The 19,751-nt window shown below is 42.9% G+C and overlaps 1 protein-coding gene across 8 annotated transcripts in view; it reads right to left on the bottom strand.

Annotated features, from left to right (window-relative positions):
- The window catches only part of FARP2 (FERM, ARH/RhoGEF and pleckstrin domain protein 2), a 58,808-nt gene that overhangs the window by 30,373 nt on the left and 8,684 nt on the right, over window positions 1-19,751 (bottom strand). For all 8 annotated transcript variants that reach the window (XR_008207819.1, XM_052687243.1, XM_052687244.1 and 5 more), the window contains 5 exons: window positions 10,863-10,967; window positions 10,102-10,144; window positions 7,288-7,366; window positions 6,082-6,179; window positions 4,151-4,265 (listed from right to left, as the gene is read on the bottom strand). Coding sequence is in view for 7 of the 8 variants with exons in the window: in XM_052687243.1 (XP_052543203.1) it covers window positions 4,151-4,265; window positions 6,082-6,179; window positions 7,288-7,366; window positions 10,102-10,144; window positions 10,863-10,967 (440 nt within the window). In the remaining variant the exon portion in view is untranslated. The remainder of the gene's footprint in view (window positions 1-4,150; window positions 4,266-6,081; window positions 6,180-7,287; window positions 7,367-10,101; window positions 10,145-10,862; window positions 10,968-19,751) is intronic.

Below are 19,751 nucleotides of genomic sequence, written 5' to 3'. Positions count from 1 at the left end.
GGTCCTGCTTTCCTTCCATAAACGTGCCCCAGTTGACTCAAGCAGAGGAGAAGCTGTTTATCACAGGATCTATTTTGGTGTGCGATGCAGTGCCAGCACCAACAGCACTGCATCAGTTCTCCTGCCTTCCCTTTCTGGGCATTCTCCCCCTGCCTATCTCCATGTTTTAACTTAAACAACTTTTGATTCTACATGCATTTCCCTTAAATACAAATGGAGAGCACTTCAGTGAGCAGCTACTACATTTAAACTTAACAAAAAGAGAATGAGGAATTTCTATTTTTTTCCCAACTGGAGAAAGCAAGAATTACATGAAGTTCCTGACTTTGCAAATTCCAGCCTTATTGCAACGTCAGTATAATGGGGCCGTGTAAGTGTAAAGCAATTGTAAAGAACTGAGAAGCACAGAGGGAACAAAAATCTCATCTCAGATGGAAAAAGGAATGCCAGCCAAGCTGCATGAGGAGTACTGGAGCTGCACCTCCAGCAGTGCTGCCACCACAGATGTTACTTCTGTCTGGGAGCTCAAACTGCTAAAGCAGATTTCCCTTTCCCTAAAGCGAGCAATGCTGGAATAAGCATTTTTATCACAGCTTTAAGCATCACTAGCATTTCTTCCACAGATTCCTTGACCGTGTCAAAATAGTTGAAGTACCATGGTTTCTGTTTATTAAACACATACAAAAAAAGTCAGATCATAAATATTAATTTTGGCCACAGCTCCTTGAGTTGCACTCTAAGAGCACTGTGTGTAACTTCCACCCCCACTAATTCCTGGTATAATTCTTCTCAATAGAGCTGCATTAAGAATGAATGCGGTGCTTTGTCTTTAGAGAGGATGCTAAGGTTGCTGGAGGTTGGGAACTGCTGCTGGAGGGGAATGCAAACAAAAACTAGGACAAAATAGCAAGCAGAAAATGTGAAAGCATTTTATTCCAAATTCTCGATGCAGATCTCGATACACAGCGCAGTGTAACTGATGCAGAACCAGCAGCATTCTGTGTTCTGACCCACCAGATACCACCAGAAGCCCAGTGCAGCTCAGCAACAATAAGGAAATTTTTCAAGAATGTCCTCATAGACAAAACCTGCTCACACCTACCAAAGAAGGAAGAGGCTGCAGCAGGGAAAGCCAGGAGCGATGCCAAGCAGCTCACACTGCACAACAAACAATTACAAATGAGATGCAGTTTCAGAGTAATTACCCTCAGATGTTTGCTGGAGACTAAGCTGCACAGACCAGCCCGAAAACAATCTGGTCTAATTTTGTTCATCCATTAAGCAGATAAATCTACTTACTCTTCCCCAGGTCAATGGACAACAGGCTCTCTTTCGCAAGTGTTTTCCTGCAAAATCTGCTGCCAGTGCAATTCGTTTTAAGGTAAAGGCTGCTTACATGCCTTCATTTACACAGGTATTTGTGGAGTGTTACAATATTCACATGGCAATTGGGGCAATGGCTTCATGCAATGAGCACAGCTTTTAAAAGCAGTAAGGCAGCATTTTAAAGCACAGGCAGTCAAGATGCTGTATTTTTACGAATTGTGAGACTATGCAGCAATCTAAAAATACAGGTTTTTTTCTTGTTTACAAACATAATATGAAGCATCCTGTTTTCAAAATAATTTTAATCCTGGGCAACTAGCCTAACAAGTTGTGAAAGCACCTGAGGGATAACAGTAAATATATATAAATGCAACAAATCTTCAGTTTCTTCCCTGATTCACACAAATATATAAACACACAAAAAAAACCACCACTCATTTGAAGGCACGCAAATTATGTTCAACAAATCCATCAAGCAAAACAGAGTCAAAGCTCTCCTTCAGGCATCCACGGTAACGTTTAATTCCAATCTACAGCCCCTCACAGCAAGTATTCCACTTGTCTTACTTGCAGGAAGGCAGAAAGCATTGCATTCAGAGTGTTTGGGGCACTCAGATGTAACTGGACAACAGCAGCTTCAAAATACAAACCTACCACGGAAGCAAACAGTACTAGTTAACACAGGCTCTCACTGAAGCAAATAACCAACCTGCTGTTCTAAAAATACAACTCCTCTTATTTATCGTTCCTGCATTTGCAAAGTTAAATATAAAAGCTGTTTTTCTATATTTGTGAGTATAAATATTTGTAAAAGGAAGAAAACAGGCATGTTTAATAGAAAATAAGCTTTCCTCAACCTTCTGAATACAACTGTCAATGGCTTTGCTCTTGTTCTGATACAGAAGGGATACACAGATTCTGCTTTCCCCGTCTTCTACCAGCTCTAATAGCTCAGAGGAAGCTCCACACCACCCCAGCACAGCCTTCTAACACAAAGAGACACCTGAGATAAACACACCCGAGGGCCACGTGTGCTCCTGCCCAGCAACTCACGTGCGGCGCCACAAGGAATCCTGCTGCCCCCCAGCTGAGAAAGGCAGACCGACGTGCCCTGCTTGGTGCTGGACAGAAAAGAGACAGCACACTGCTACACCAGTGAGCGTGGTTACAGCAAAGCGAGGGCTGCAGAGCACGGGGTCAGAAAGAGAATGGATGATGCAGCAGTGAGCTGGAGAAGAGCCACCCCCTCAGCAAGGGGTTCTCTTTTTGGAGGCTGCGCTGTCAGCTGAAGGAAAGAGCAGTCTGTTAAAGATAGGGAGGAGGGTTAGGAGGTGAAGGGAAGGAAACAGAAAAAGAAAACCTAAAAATAAAGCTATGAGGCAAAAGTATGGTAAGAGAGAAGAGAAATAATTTGCTCGTTTAGCAGCACTCTGCGTCGGAAGGAAGGAGACAGGGTCCGTGCTGCCACTTGTGATAGGAAAGTGGAGAAAAGTGTGCAAACACTGAGAAAATGCAGGACCTTCACCACTCTTACTAAAAATGGGAAAGGGTGCCCAGAACTCACTGGGTAAGGACAGAGAGAAGAGACGTGTAAGGAAGTCCCAGCTATTTTTAGGGTTGCAGCGCTTCCAAAATTACATCTATGTAACAGAAATTTTCCAAAGGAGCAAGGAGATGTTAAACATCTTCACTCCACACAGGCAGCACTGACGATTGCTTTAAATGAGATTTGTAACCATACTGTTGAAATAGCTACGTTAGATGCAATTATCATTAAACTAATACAAAGTAAACCTATGAAGCACGGAATCTTTTCCCATTAACTTTCTTCTGACTTCCTTCTTCAAGGCAGAAATATGAAGTTCCTTAGTGCATGGGATTATTAAAAGGAGCTTTCTGAAAAAATAAAAGCTCAAGGTTAACAGAGCTACCAGCGCCTGGCTCTGTATTCAAAGCAGTCTCATATTTGTGGTGCACAGCTCCTTGGGTTCTAATGAATTTTTTAGCATTTCAAAAATAGATGAACCGTAGAAGCATTTATTGCATCAGTTTTGACAACAGTTACTTCTCTCCTTCTAACTCTCAGCTCTCTTCTTTACCCTAAAATGAGTACAATGTAATTTATTTCTACTTATGCAAAAGCAAGACCTATGAATCTGATGACACGCTGAACACAAACTTTGCAAACCTGAAATTCTGGAGAATGATTTTGCTTCAAGCCATCATTACAAGCTCACGATAGGCTTCTCTGCTGCATTATTAAAAGCACACTGGAATATCATGTGAGAAAAATTATTGCTCAACAACTTTGTCCTCTTCTGTTTCTCTCGCTCTCTCAATTACCCAACTAGAATTAATACACATCCAACTAGTATTACAAAAAACATCCATTATTGTCACCTGTCCTCTTATAAGTGCCTGCTGCACTACTACAGTCCAGTGCATTTGGGGAAGTGCAGACATTTAAACATGGTTCTCATTGTGTTTTCCTTTTGCCACCAGTGTTAAATTCAAGCCACCCGTACATACAGAAAGTCAGCACACACAAACCTGCAGATTGCCTGCAGACAAACTGTCTTCTTCTCAGAGTTTAAATAGCTGCACTGCTATATTCACAGGTAAAACGTACCTTAAGCTGTGTTAAAGCTCCTAATTAAAAAGTCTCAATAGCAATTGTTGATAAATTCAATCTTTCTCATCAGAAAGCGTGCAGCGAACACAACCTGCCACCATGCCATCAAACAGTGCACTCACCCTGATGGAGCCAGCCTGCCTGCTCCCCAGCCCCAGGTCCCATCAGTGGGGCGCCATCACCCTCACTTACACGTGCTTCCTGTGGAACTCCAGGATCTTCCCTTGGATCCTTTCCTGGTTTGGCAAATATCGGTTCACTTTAAGGTGTTCTCGATCCTCCGATTCATCAAAATCCCCTATTTCAGCTATTACAGAAGAAAAAAGTGTTAGAATATAAAGAAGCAATGGAACAGGAACAACAACAGAAAATGCTGGGTCAGGAACTGGGGGTGGGGGGCTAAGGATCTGGACTGCACTGTCCTTTGATCGTTTGAAATGTATACATTATGCTTTATACCCAAATTCGCTTCAGAAAACATTCACATTTACCCCAGGCAGATTCCCTGGGGGTTACAGCAGCACAAATCCACACCTTTCAGAGATGATGCTGCAGTATTAAGAAGAGATTTGCAGATGAAGCGTGAATCAAATGTACAGAACAGCTTCTACTTGATAAAACTCGAGACCAGAAGTCCTTGGTTTGGAAGAGAAAAGCATAATGCACACAGAACCTACAGCAGATGTATATAAAGTTACGAGTAGAATGAAAAAAATATTTTTTCCTTTCATATGCAAGCCAAAAAATTAAGCTGTGAAGCTCATTTTCGTGAAAGAATGCCAAAAATAGAAGCCAACTGAAAAAATAATTTGACAAATACAAGCAAGTAAAGTTCAAGGGCGACTAAATGAAGAGTGAAGGAATCGATCCGACTCAGAACGGCCACTGCAAAGATTATTGGATGGGTCACTGACGGAAGTGTCACCATATGCTTGCTCTGTTTCTCATGTCTTCCCCACAGCATCTGCTACTAACTACTGTCAGAGAAAGGAGAGTGGACTAAACAAACTAATAATCTCATCCAAGACAGATGTTCTTCAACAGAGCACAGCAATATCCTGTTTAAAATCGAGCCAGCATACAAAACAACATGAGAAAAACTGGAAGGCACTTTTGCAGAATAATCTGCTCTTAAGAAGAATCATTCTTTCTCTACTTCTTCTACTTTCCTAGCACAGTAAAAGCAGGACGGGTGAGGGCAGACACTGAGATGTGCTCAGCAGCTCCACACTGCCCTGGAACTGTTCCCAAAACTTACGCAAAGTTGTGACAAATTGTTAGCAAATTTTAATTGTGCAACTCCCTGGCTGCACACACAAGATAGAGCTCATTCTGTGTAAGGTAACTGTAACTAATATTATGACAGTTACAGTAATGTAATTAGAGGCAGAGACCTAACAACTATTGAGTATTGCACATGCGAAGAGGCGCCATTTCAAGGCTTTAGCTTCACATAAGCAAGGAGGCACAAACCCCTGTTTCTGCAGCTCACATCATAGGTTTGGCTGCTGGAGGACAGGCTAAGCTGAACTCGTCTGGTTGTGAAACCAGTCTCCCAACCCGCTTGACTTAAAGGCCACATTTTTAGCTCTTTAGCTGCTTACTGGCTGAGTAAGCAGAAGCATGGAGAGCTCCAAATCAATCGCTTCCAATTTCCATTTCCACTGCCTCCAAGAAGGGAAGCTGCTGACAACCCACTTGTTAAACTCGTTCTCACACATTTCTAGTTTTATTTCCCAAACTCCAGCCCAGTCTCTATCACCTTCCAACCACAGGCAAACTTAGAAACTAACATAAAGAAGCACTGAGGCTGGCTGAGGGCTGAGGAGTGCTGGTGACTCAGTTTGCAGAGCCAGAGCAAGAAGGCAACACACAAATGCTTTGGTTTTTCATGATCTTCACAAAGCCAAAGTTATCTTATACGTAAGTACCAGCTGCTTTCCAGAACATTGGGAACCTAGCTAGCCCTGATCATAATCCCACTGGTCAAACACATTTACTACTTTGTACTGAAAAAAAACACTGCAAGGCAAAATGCTTCTGGCTACCAGAGCGCATGCAAAAACTGCATGCTGTCTAATGCAATGGCAACACCACCAGGTCACCACAGAGGCAATACTAACATTGCAGGAGATGAGAGACGAGAAGAGCTGCCGTGTTGTCACTGCAGGTTAGTCGCTCCTCTGCCAGGTCTCTTTTGATTTGCAAAGCAAACAGATACCTGAAAAGTGAGAGTAAGAAGTACTATCTTAACAGGCTGTGAGAACTTAAAAACAACTGAACAGTATTTTGTAGCAGCAACATCCCCTAATTCTTCCTCTTTCCAAAACCAACACAAAACAGAAGACTTGCAGCCAAATAAAACTAAGCACACAAGTAATCCAGTTGCACAGTACAATTCATCGGTGTAAATGAACACGGAGAAATGAAGAAGCAGATGGGAAACCACAGTCTTCAACGAGTTTGAGCTATGAAGTAACAGCAGCTGTATTTTTTAGATGGCAAGACACTTGAGGAAGACTTCAAGTGATTTTATCTACTGCAATCGAGATGAGGGAGCATTACTGGTGCTAGCATCTCATTAGGGAACATAATTTCTGCTAACACTTATTTAATTCACTCAGTGGTTCTTCCAGGATTTTCCAGGACTATGATGTTTGCAGTCCACAGAAACAGCAAGAAATTAAATTTACTTTTTTTTTTACACACAATTCTCCAAAGTATTTTCCAATACAGCAGCTAAAGGAGTATTATTAGTGCCTGCAGAAAGTACAAAAGAAGAGAAACATGGCAAAACTGAAAGCGCAGCGATAAGGACTGACTTCATAACCTAAGCCAATATTAATATGTTTTTAGGAATACAGCGTTGGAAAGGATGTGCTTTCCTTTTCACTTAGAAGAAGGCACAGTAAACAGGCAACAGTAAATGTGTGACACCTCATTATTACAAACATCTGAACTGGTGATAACCATGAACAGTAAAGCATGTTTGCGTGTTCTAGAATACTTAGTGAGGATTTAAATGGTAAACCATCTACTAAAATATGTCCTGATTATTTTATGTAGGTTCTGTTTATAAATACAGGTGTTTCCTCTATATGCTGCCTCTTTCAACCCCGTGATGGATGGCAAGCCCTTACCTGCACTATTTTCTGGTCTGAAAAATATTTTTTCCAATAGCATTAATCTACCAACACGTCTTCTTAAAATGTGATACGACCCAAAAATGCTGTTTCAATATCTTCAGTATAGAACTTGTTTGGAAATAGATACAGCACCCTCCTGTTTCAGTGGGTAATGCAAACCAAGTTCTTCCAGAGGTACTTTACCTTGTGTATTCCTCTTGCAGCTGGCCTGGGTCTGGAGGAAAGAACTTAACAGCTAGACGAAGCATTGTAGTCTTTGGTCCTATAAAAAGAAAAGTCATGTCACAAGAGCTCTTTGTAAGCACATGCACACTGTGCTTCCCAACGTGCACAGAAATACAGCCCACCAGAGTCCAGCCAACCTTCAGCTCACTACGGTGGGTCTATGGGGTGTAGATGATCCACGTCAAACAGACACAGCAGGAAGGTTTTAAAACTCTACCTGTAATACTCCCATGGCACAGAACGTAGAGAAGAAACTTCATGCAACAGAAGAGCTATGAAGGAGCTACTTGACTTCACAGAAGAGCACTGCAGGTGAGCCCACAAAGTGTTCCCAGAACGCAAGGATGGCACAGACACACTGTGTGGACCCATCACCTCCTGTGGGACTGTCCTGACCCTTTAACCCCAAAGCACAGCCTCAGTACCTGATTTCTTATCCCCAAATGTCCAACTTACTCTTCCACAGATCCATCTTTTCCTTTGCTAGCAGAAGAACAAGAAATTTTGCTTCCTGCCAGATGTTGTCTCCTTACTGGGAGAACTTTCAGACCATCAGAGCCGTGATGAAGAGCAGCTCTCAGGCTCAGAACTACCTCTGCTCTGCTGAGCAGAAACACTAAACCACCAATCCCTCATTAGAGTACGGTATCTAGAACAAACAGAGGCTGGAAATAAAACCTTATGATGACGCACAAGGTTTACATTTGGCAAAGACAGATGCCTTACTTTTGGGATTTTATAATTCGTGAGATGCATCAAACAAGGAAAGTAAACAGTTTTAGCAGACCATGCTAAAAGAAAAAAAATGGCTTTGATTTTCTGAAATTGCTCCTAAGCTTTGGAAAACCTCCACAAAGTTAAGAACAGGCAGACACATCCATCACACCCAGCAGCAGCAAAGTAAGCAGGAGCAATTTTGACTGTCTTCTGCACCTGACCTATGTTAAAGAACAATAAACAAAGAATTACATTTTTGCTTTTATAATACTTCTGCATCACAACTCCACTGTTCATTTCTATTCTTGCCTTTCCTCTAAAAATAATCATTTTACACAGGAAAAGTTTTAGCACAGTGCAAGGAAACACTGGGCCATTCTGAACCAAGATGCAGAATTACTCTAAGAAATCAAATCTGAAAACAAAGCAAAAAAACCACACAAAAAGGTACCCTGGGGGCATGGTTAATACCAGCCCCATACAAACTGGCAGTCCTCAGAGATGGTACCCAAATTTTATCTATGTACTGCATGCCTACTAGGAAGTCAAATATCTGAACATACGCTCGTGGTCAAAGGAAAACCCTGCTGCAACCAAATGCCATAGATGTGAAACCTATTCCCTGTATACTGCTTTTCTCAGCAAAAACAAACATGCACAACAATTAAAATTTGGAGCAACATATGGAAACACTCTTCTAATTTCAAACCTGCCCGTTGTCTGACTAGGGGCACAGTAACTGCAGCATTAAAAACGGGCTCCACAGAGATGATTCTGCAACAAACAGACCTGCACAGACACACAACTGCTAGACCACAAACCGCAGCTCTGGGCTACAAGTAAAGCTGACTATATTCCTTCTGAAGCTGATCAAAAACAAAATCCACATCATACAAAGCAAAGTTTTTTATATCCCAAAATAGGTCATCACCTACGATGGATCTGAAAGGAAATTTTGATCATCTCATGTTTTCAGTATTATTTTTAGATCTGTGTCTAAGGTGTGTCTGAGATTCAGACCTCGGCTAGAAGCAGCAGACACCCTACTGTGGGTGGGCCTGATGGAGCAGCAGTGGCACTGGATGGACCAGAGGCACCTCAGCCTTTCTGTGACTCTGAAACGTCAGAGCTGCCCTGACAGGGACCCTGAAGCTGCAGCCAGTCACAGTGTTACCACCACCTCTGCTGTGCCAAGGAAGCAGCTCCCCAGAGAAATTTTAAGAATGAGAAGAGGGAACCATCCATCCTGCTGAAACTTTCCAAATGTCAACCAGGTCTGAACTTTGCCTGGCAAATCAGAACAACGGAGATGGCAAGTGTAGTTTCTGCAGTCCTTCTAAAAAGCAGCCAGCTCTCGGAAAGGATCGCAGTTGCAGGTGTTACCCCTCCTTGCTCACAATATTCCTTTCTCTTCCCATTTTCACAGAATCACCAAGTTTGGAAAAGACCTTCAAGATCATCCAACCCAACCATCCACCTATCACCAATAGTACTCACTAAACCATGTCCCTCCATACAAAATCCAACCGTTCCTTGAACACCTCCAGGGTCGGCGATTCTGGCATTTGGCCTTGTTGAACCTCATCCAGTTGGGTTCAGCCCAGCTCTGCAGCCTCTCCAGATCCCTCTGTAGGGCCTCGCTACCCCCAGGCAGATCCACACTTCCAGCCAACTTGGTGCCATTCACAAACTTACTGAGGGTGCACAAAATGCCCTCATCCAAGTCATCAATAAGGATATAGAAGAGGACAACACAATTCAGAAAAGCTCACAAACAGCCAAATGTCATGTTTCACAAACTTTACACCAGCTGATCCAATCTATCTAGATATTTATCACAGAGAAAAAATCATACGCTCAGTAATTTTCCATTCCACCCACCACATGCTACATAATAAAAACAACAGGTTTGCATGCCCAAACAGGAGTCATTATCACCACCACCAAATACAATTTTCAGGGAAGCATAACCAGTAAATCAAGTAGTAATTATGAAAGCAGCCCACATAAAGTAAATGCAAATTAAGGAAAACTTCCTTTTTTAAAACTACTTACTCCGTACTTGTTTAATAACAGGTTTCATAGGTTCCAGCCAAATCTGAAATTGAAGGAAAAAAAATGACAAACTGGCATTCATATTTGAATACAATGTGAAAATACCAATAGTAAATTCAAACTAAGTAGTTTATGCATATGCGTTTTTCCTTCTCTGTAGCAATTCCTTAATTTCTTTGTTTGTTTCTTCGTGTTGTTTATAAGTGCTTATCTAAATTCACATGTCATGTATCAATACAAAAACCCTCATTCATGCCTAAAGTCCACCTGGACAGAGAAGGAAGGGTCCCTTCAGAAAGAGCACAACATCAATGCTGAGGAGACCGCTGCCAAAACAGTGCCAAGATGACAGTGGAGAGAAACCAGAATACAGGGTTACAGAAGAGCAGAATGGATGGGAGGTCCATAATGATTCGTCAGGGAAATTAACCAAAGACTGAAATAACTGTAGATAAAATAACTGAAGTTACACACTTCATCTGACTTCTCAAGCGCTCTACAAACTACACTTTCACTTACTAATGTGTAGAGCAATGGAGGATTTTATTCACGTGACTGGAAGTGGAAACACCAGCAACTTCACGTGTTTTTGAGGTTTAACAAGTAGAATCTGACCTCCCTCCTCTACTTTAGGAGTTGTCCTTGTTCTGATGAGCGAAGTAGGAGCAGTAATCAGAGACAATCCGACCAAAGACTCCACAAGGACTGGAACCTTCAGCAACCTTTTTGTTGTAATGAATTTGTTGGGAAATTATACGTACCCAATACGACTGGATGTTCTGGAACTCAATTCCAAAGTAGTCCGATTCAATTAAATTCAGGTGCTTGTAAACTTCTGTCAATAATGCCTGGCCATAATATTTTGACTGAACAGGAAAGCAAAAAAGAAAAAGATTAAGATAAACTAATTTAATAAATAAGATACGGTATCTTAGAAAACTTTAGAAAAAAGGTTTTTCACATCAGCATTGACCACCTTCGTTATTTTAACTTTGTAAATAGCAATACACGGCTCAGAACAGCCAAGCACCATAGGATGGCAGTGACTGAAGCTGGAAGGGCCCCTGGAGGTCAGCTATTTGTAAGCTCTTTGCAGTGCCCTCAAACTAGCACAGTGTTTGTGCAGCTGGAGGTTGTGATCCGCAGTGCCACGCGGCACAGTGACTGCCCCAGTCCCACAGCAGCGCCCGCAGCTCCGCAACCGCAGCACTGCACGAGCCTGCCTCTGCCACCACGTCTGTAACGCAGCCCTCCCCACTGCCTTTGTTCAGTTGGGTGCAATGCCACAAAACCAACACTGTGGTAACGTGGGAGAAAAGGGGAAACTTCCACACCCTGGGCACGGCAGCACCTCAGCATCTATTGCCACACGGCTGCAGCTGCTGCTGCAAGGACAGTGCTGCTTGTGAAGCCACACATCAGAGCATCCAGATCGTACAGACAAGAGTTCAAAGAGTTCTCATACCCCGTGTTACCCGTTCCAGCAACACAGAAAGCTGCCAGGAAAGAAGGAAAGCATGAACTAATCCCAAACGTACGTGCTGGCAGGATGAGACCTAACAGCCAGTAGCACAGTGCTGGCCTGGCACACACTGGATACTGAGGCTGGATCAGCCTGACGGAGCCGTGCACGTCCCTGCTTACTGCAGGGGAGCTGCACAAGGACCTTTAGAGGTCCTTCCCAACCCTAAGGATTCCATGATCCTATAGCATTCCCCTCACAAACTGCCAATGGAAACTCACCACCCTCTTTCTCTCTCCCCCACAGACTGTGAAAAAATCACTTCCCCCCTCTGCCTTGTTTTCATTAGCAGCCAGCAAAACACACCTAGGCATTCACACCACTCAGATCTCATTTATTTGGAGAAGTCAGAGCTCCAGAGGATACCATGGTTTTCCCACTGCAACAGACACAAACAGTTCTGTAACTGACTCTCTCAGCTCAGAACAGTACATCTTTTTAAAGGGACAGACACTATAACACATTAGTAGTGTAATAATTCAATAAAACGTGCAACTGAAAATAAAGAGTGGGTCCTTTGGGTTGAAATAGAGAGGGTTTAAAAAAAACACCATAGGGAAGTTGTTTTGCTTTATGGAGACTCATAAAAATTCAAGAGCAATTGCTTAGAAGAAAAAGAATCTGTGCCTCTGCTTTCAGGACGGTGCAAGTTGGCTAAATATCTCCACATCATTTCAAAGAAGCTTCAGTGAGAAATTATGACAACTCTGCTGAACTTTGAACAGCTCTGATAATCTGACCAATGTGAACAGTCAACTGGATCCAATGCCATAACAAAAGAGGAAAGAAACAAAAGGACAGCAAACAGTAGGAAAGCAGCTCGTTTCCTCACCCCTGCTCTCATGAGTTGTGGTTACCCAGGAAGGCAGCCATGAGTGTGAATCACAGTCAGGCAAATTCACGTGGCACAAACACCATGACCTGAGGAAGCTCTGGGCATCCTGGTGGATCAACCCACTGAGGTTGAAACCCCCAAAAAACCTGCAAGTGAGCAGAAATGATCCAGTTCCTGGTCACACCAATGGATGTGGGAACGTATCAACTGTGCCATCTCCCAAGCACACAACACAGAGAAGTGCTCTCCTCTTTCTCCAGACAAGTCTTGTGATACCTACAATGGTATTTTCTTTCTAAGAACACAGCCTATTGAATTTTTTTTTATTTATTAGGTAAAATCTTTCCTTGCAGAAGACATCATGGGTACGTTTGTGTTTTGTTCTGAAGAAAGCAGTGATACAGGTAAACCTCACCATCTTCCATAACATTTTTACTCTTCTGTCTGTTTTCAGACTGCCTGCCACAGCATCCACGTGCTGCTGGAGAAACATATTATGAAAACTAAGTTCTTAATTAAAAAATCTCTTGCCTTGCACCTATAGATATAACCTAAAATAGTAGCAGAAAAAAATATCCTTAAATATAGTAGGATTTTTTTTAAATGCACAGAAACACATACATTTTTTATTACTGTTGTATGCCTCTATCACTCACTGATATCACTGATCTCATGAAGGAATTCTTTCCAGCCAGCAATACTTGCTGAGGATGTGTCAGTACAACCAGCCTTGTGTACTTCCATCTATTGAAGATGGGACGTGTCAGACCCTCCCTTTGCAGGTAGACCCATTAATTTCCACAAGTCACTGAGCAGAAGATAGGCTGCAACAATGTCTCTGATTTCTCATTCCTGAAATCAGATGTAATCCTACTTCCAATCACTGCCTGTTCCAACCACTTGTGCTGTTATGAGAAAGGAAATTCTGTCCTATCCATGGCTACTTACATACAGCTGTTAAAATTAACCCAATCAAACCATAATGTACTTTCTTCCAACCCCTCCATGCATCATCTTTAAACTGATTCATGCCTCCATGACTCCATAAGCTTTGTGCCTCACGATGGTCCACTTGTCTTTGTACTCCAGCTCATAGAAAGGGCATTCATATCATAGATGTATCACAGTGGCAGCTCTTTTGACTGCTAAGGTGCACCCTATTTAAGACAACCTGGAACAGGTACAGCTCAAGTGACGAAGGCTGACTAAGAGGTCAGAAGAACATGCTCCAGGTAAAGAAATTGGGAAGTTGAGATGACAGATCTAATAACTGCCTACAGCTATTTGAATGGCAGTCACAGAGATGACTGAGCCAAATTCTTCTTGGAATAGTGTCATAGCGAGGGTCAGTGGCCACAAATTGCTTTTCATAGATTCAAGTTGCATGCCAGGCAACACCCAGAAGGGCAGCACTGAACAGGGTACACAGAGAACCCACAGAATTGCCATCTGTGGGGGTTTTCAGGACTTGGCTGCCCTGACCTCGCGATGGCAACAGCCCTCAGGAGATGAAGAGACCACTGGAGGTCTGTGCCAATCACAGCTTCTTTGATTCTCTCAGCCTGTTTGGAAAGGGAACTGTGGCTGAAATATTTTTACCCGGTTTATGGAAGCAATCTGCCTCGAGTTCACCAAAAAAGCTTCCTTCCTAACCATGGACCCAACCGTGCCTTGTTAGCGCTGCACCTGAGTCTTGAGGCAGGACTGCATTGCTGTTCACAGCTTCTGGCCTCATGGGCCTCTGCTGGGTCAGCTTCAGTTCATGCAGATAGCCTAAACGCTGCCTCCAGGGCTTGGGGCAGCTGTAAACCAAGCACAGAACGAATTAAACACATACTTGTCCTGCCTCATCATCACCTGTAATTGAGATCCCACCCTGAAATTTAAAACACAGATGAAATATTAGCATAAGTGTTCCATCATTTCAGAAAGCACAGCAGCACATTTCTGACAGCCTTCTCCTGCTCATGCACAATGCTCACAAATCCAGGTGATAAAGAGACTGCTTTATCCTTTCATTCTCTGAGTTCTACTATTCAGAATCACTCTGAATATCACAAAAGGAAGAGAAAGATGGGGGGCATGAAAAATTAATGAGATCGGGTAATAGAGTAAGAGGGAACTGTTACAACTGATTAAGTTACAAAGATGCCATCAAAATATTAAATTTAAAACTATTATATTTTATAGTTATTGCCTAATTCTTTTTACTAACTATAAATGTAGACGTCACTTCCAGATTAAAAAACTTGGTCTAAACTGAATTTAATTCCACAGTATATTTCCTCTGAAGTGCAAAGCAACCTTCATATCCCATTTTAAAAGATTTTTTTAACAACAGAAGTCAGTTACAAAGCTCGAGACGGAACACAGCCTTTTATTCCATTCCAAATCTAGTGGAAAAACTCTCCTTTTGGCCATTGAGTCCCTCAAGTTGCCCTGCTATGTTTACCTATCTCAAGCTGTTACGCTGTGATGTAACCAACCGTCCTTTCTGAGACGCTCCTTGCAATTTCAAAGCTTACAAAACTGAAAGCTTAGCTCTGCAGCAGGCAGCTCCATATCACTGTTCAATCTGCACGAAAGCAGCAGAAAGCAAAATGTTCCAAGGAATTACTTAATTACTGTCACTTTGACGTCAGGGCAAGAAGCTGCATGAATGCCTCTCAGAAAGGGCCCATTTTCAATATAAGCTCACAACACGGCATACTTTCCATTCCACAGTTCTCAATTACTCTTTATATGCTGCCAGGATGACAACTGATGGTATTACTGAACTACTAAATTATTCCACATGCACAAAAAATATATATAAAAAAAAACACCAAACGCTGTACAAAATTTAAGAGGCAGCTAACAAAAGCTTCCCCCAGCAGCACAGCCCTAACTTAACTACAGACTCTTAAGTCGTCCTCATGGGAAGGCAGTTCAGTGCATCAGCTTTTTTCCAATAAGCTTGTACGTTCAGCTCAAAACTCCTTATAACCATGCAAGTGTGTGGCACCCTGACAGCAATACTGCAGATGGTGATGGCACTGACCCAGCTCCATGCAGAACCCATGCCTGTACTTAGGGTGAATAATGCATTCAGGCTGCAGGCGCTTCAGCTAAAGCTTTGCAATCTTCATAAAGGTTTCCTAATGAGATGATCACTTTTTTTTTTCCCCCCTCCTCCCTCAAAGAGCTATGAGATTCTGGAATTTAAATTGAAATTATTACTGTATGTCTAATGAACATCTTTCCCACGGAAACAGGAAGGTGAGGCAGGTGAGCTGAGCAGAGCAACAGCATTCTCAGGGGTTGCCCCACTAAGAAGAGCTGCCCAGGTCTCTGCTGCCCACACGTGTGAAGGAGCAGCCAGCCCAGCCAGCCTGACATGCCTGTGCCTTTTTTTCCATTGAGAAATTGAGGGACAACTCAATCCAAATTCAAGACTGCCAATGAAAGAAAACAGGAAAATTCACCATCAGCGCCTGGCAAACGCGACGTTTGGAATGGTTTTACGTATATTGGAATTCACTGCTGTCCACGTTCAGATTCTCCTCCACCTCCTACCAGGATATGGGGATGCCCATCAAAATTGACACGAAGGTCACAGAGATCTCGCTTTCATGTCAGGGCTGCATACTGGTTTGCAAGGGTCGTGGAGTCTCCTTCTCTGGTTCAAGACCTGCCTGGATGCCGACCTGTGCGACCTGCTGTAGGGAACCTGCTTTGGCAGGGGGTTGGACTCGATGAGCTCTGGGGGCCCCTTCCAACCCCTACAATTCTGTGATTCTGTGATCCTCTCTTTGCTGCTCCATCCTAGCCCAGCAAGACAGCACAACAAGCAAGGCACTCACAGCATGTATCTTCTGCAGACCGCAGACCAGAATTATCAAAGCCAATTCTTCCTCAGCACCTCCCAAATCTGTCCTCTAGAACATCTTAACTTTCTACTTCCACGTACTTTAAAACAACCCTCCTAAAAAAAAGCCAACGCTATTTTTATTAAAAAAAAAAAGTATTCCTCTCATTTTCCTGAGCAGACAAACTGCCCTCGCTCAGGCTTTCCAAAACCAAAATACGATTTGGCAGCAGTTAGGCTGGAAAAGTTTCAGTCCAAATGCCAAGAGTTGGAAAAAACGGAGAGTTATAAAACAGAGGTATAGAATGGAAACTTCTGTCCGAGCCAGAGCTGCAGGAACCACTGGCTGCCAGCTGCAGCAAACAGCAGCTGAGCTGGGACTTTGTGCTGCAGGGATCTGCATCTGTTTGCAGACTGAGCCCTCCAGTAAACAGCGTGTCCACGGAAGGAAGCATTTTGTATTTTACACCACTGCTGATAAAGGGCCAGGGCAGAGCACACAAAGTTAGAGGAATCCAAATAAATAAAGACTCCCTCATTTAAAAAATGCAGTAGGTTTTTTTCCCCCCTTCTCAGTGCACTTCAGTGGCCTTCCCAATGAAAAAGTGATCTCCCCTTTTTTGGCAGAGTGAAAAGTGGTAATCAATGATTACATCTAGGAGTTACACTGAACTTGTTATTTCCTTTCTTAACCAGAAATATACAAACAAGTCAGTGATTGTAGAGCTCTGTTTATCCATGTTCCTTCTGAAGTCTGTTAGATCTCTGTCCAAACATGGCTTGAAATATCAAAAACACTTCAGAAGCTCCCCGATACTAAATATCATGAATGTTATGTATAAACAAAAATGGCATTTATGAATACAGACTATGCATAAACCATATTTGTTATAAAGAATGAGATGGCAAGGAATACCATTCATTAAGTAGCAGCTTTCACAGCTAAAATGTGGGGATATTAAAGCTCCACAGCTAGTTTTTTAATCCAGAGGTTGGAAAAGTAAAGATAATCATCTTTTTTAGTACTTCTTAAATTTCCTCTATTTTGATTGGAACAAATAGCTCGTATGGAAATGGTTCCTGCCCCCATACATGGAGACCTGCTAAAGGGAGATGCATCATTTCTCCAAATCCACGTGCTCAGCCAAATGTGCCTCAAATGCTGTTTAGCTTTCTGAGCATTCTCTCTGCCACTTCATCCCATGGCTGTTTCTACCTGATTTGTCCCAGAATTAGGCCAACAGCTGCAGGAGCCAACAGTTATAAAACTGCTTACTGGTATCAACATATCCAAGGGAACCAAAATGATGACGATGAGATCCCTACCAATAGGACCAATCCTATCAGCCCGTTTCCAGAAGTTCAAACACCCACAGCTACATAGCAAACAGTATTTGGGAAGCTTCCATTCGTGCTCTCAGCTGTCCTGCTCTCAGCCCACACGTGGGCAGCACGTCTTGCTGCAGAGCTGGCTGCACAGGAGCACTGCTGCTATGCACCCACCCCACGGCTAAAATAGCTGCTGCTTCCAACATCCGGACACTCAGTACCACAGGCACAAGTTAAACACACAGTTTGCTCTCCATCTTTCTTCTTTAGCATCCCACAGATCGTTTTAAGCACCGTTTATCACTGACCTGCAACTGTGGCAAACTTAAATTAGCACGCCCTATGTGAAGTATGAAATTATACACGTGGAAACAGAAGAGCGAGGCACAGCTCCCGGGACCACACGGGCTCCATCTGTGCTGAGACAGCAAGGCCCAGCACGCGTAGTCCTGCTTCCAAGCTCTGTGTGATTTTAGGAGCAAGCCTTCAGCAGGACTCCTAGCTCACACTGGTGGCTGATGTGCACACCAACATTTGTAAGCAATACCAAGCCACAGCAACCTCAGCCCGTGTGCTGCTCTCCATGGAGAATACACAGCCACCTCCGCCAGTGTGGCAGCAGAACCTGCTTCAGCTCCTGCTGGGGTAGCTTGAAAACTCTTCTTTTACAGGTTGAAATGTCGAAGCAGTGGAACTGTGGAGATTCACTCCCACTCTGAAGAGGATTTATTACCTCTTTCACAATCCAGATGGTGCACATTTTCACCTTAAGTCCAGCTTCTTTTTTTTCTTAAGGAATTTTTGTCACAGTATTTCTACATAGCGTTCAAATCAAGTTCACTCCAACATGGGAATTGCAAAATCAAATAAGAATTTTTGAGCCATTTTAAGCTACATTATTATGGAACATATTTGGCATAATTTTTTTTAAAAAAACCATAAAATTCAGATTTTTCTACAAGATTATTTTTTTCCTACAATTCCTGATTTATTTTTAATAGAATCTGCAGGCAAGTTACTCTACAGATGTAAGCCTCTGGCTCATTAATTAAGGTTAGCTTTACAATCTGTGATCACTTAGAAGTTCACGAAGCACTACAGCAGCTCACTGCCAGCTGAACCAGCTCTACCCAACAAACATGCTCCTCCAGAGCAGCTGGACCTGCTGGATGCCTGGAAGTAGGAGAACAGTAATTTGTGGACATGGGAAAAGATCCCCAAGAGGGAGGGAATTATGTGAACAAACCTGGGAAATGTGTACTCCAGCAAGTAGCACGTGGAGACAAAATGGTCCCAAGTTCCAAGAGAGATCTAGTGCTGAAATACACAAGCTGCATGCAGAAGATCCACCTAAGCGTGACCAGGAGATGAGCAAAATTCTCTGTTATTTTCCATACTGGAAGAGAAGAGAGCCCAGCATGCTCTATCAGACAGGTGCACCATGTCAAGCTTTAAACAACTTGGTGGCTGAAAACAAGAAGGGATATGAATGCCTAGTTATAAAAATGACCCCTTTGACAGCACCAGGATGCCCTCAAAAACAAGCAGTGCGCCACTCCAAGACATTCGTGCTCCTAACAGAACACCTCAGTGCCCATTCGGCTCACGTAGGCTGCAGAACAGTTTAATCCAGGCTGAGAAACTACATGATGAGAGATTGACGGTGGCTCCCAGTGCTGCCAATGACAAGGCTGTACTCATTTGTGCAAATCACTACATCTCCTTCACCATGCCACTCCATGGCATGTAAACTGCATGTACTCTAGGAACTTGCATGGCATCATTTCACACTTATTGTATAAATACACACATGCATATGCAAGTTAAAGATAGAGTGTGTTATTTCAAATACAATGCTTTGCCTCCCTTTACTCACAGATTATAAAACCTCAAGCCTTTGTCCAGCAATTACACTTATGTGTCAAAACCAGCAGCTAAGCTGGCATCAACAAGACTGGACGCAGGCATTCACCAGGAGGCATGAAGGCACCACACATCTCATTTGGCATTTGTGTGTTCATCCAAAGCCCAACCGTGAACACATGAACACATGACAACACACTCAGGCACCAGCAGCTGAAGCTCTGGCCATGCTAACACTCACACCCTGCAGGGCT

Source organism: Tympanuchus pallidicinctus, unplaced genomic scaffold (genome assembly GCF_026119805.1).
Source record: "Tympanuchus pallidicinctus isolate F22 unplaced genomic scaffold, pur_lepc_1.0 scaffold22, whole genome shotgun sequence".
In the NCBI taxonomy this organism is placed as follows: Eukaryota; Metazoa; Chordata; class Aves; order Galliformes; family Phasianidae; genus Tympanuchus; species Tympanuchus pallidicinctus.
The sequence above is the reverse complement of the archived record's forward strand: the minus strand, read 5'-3'. Positions and strand labels throughout refer to the sequence as shown.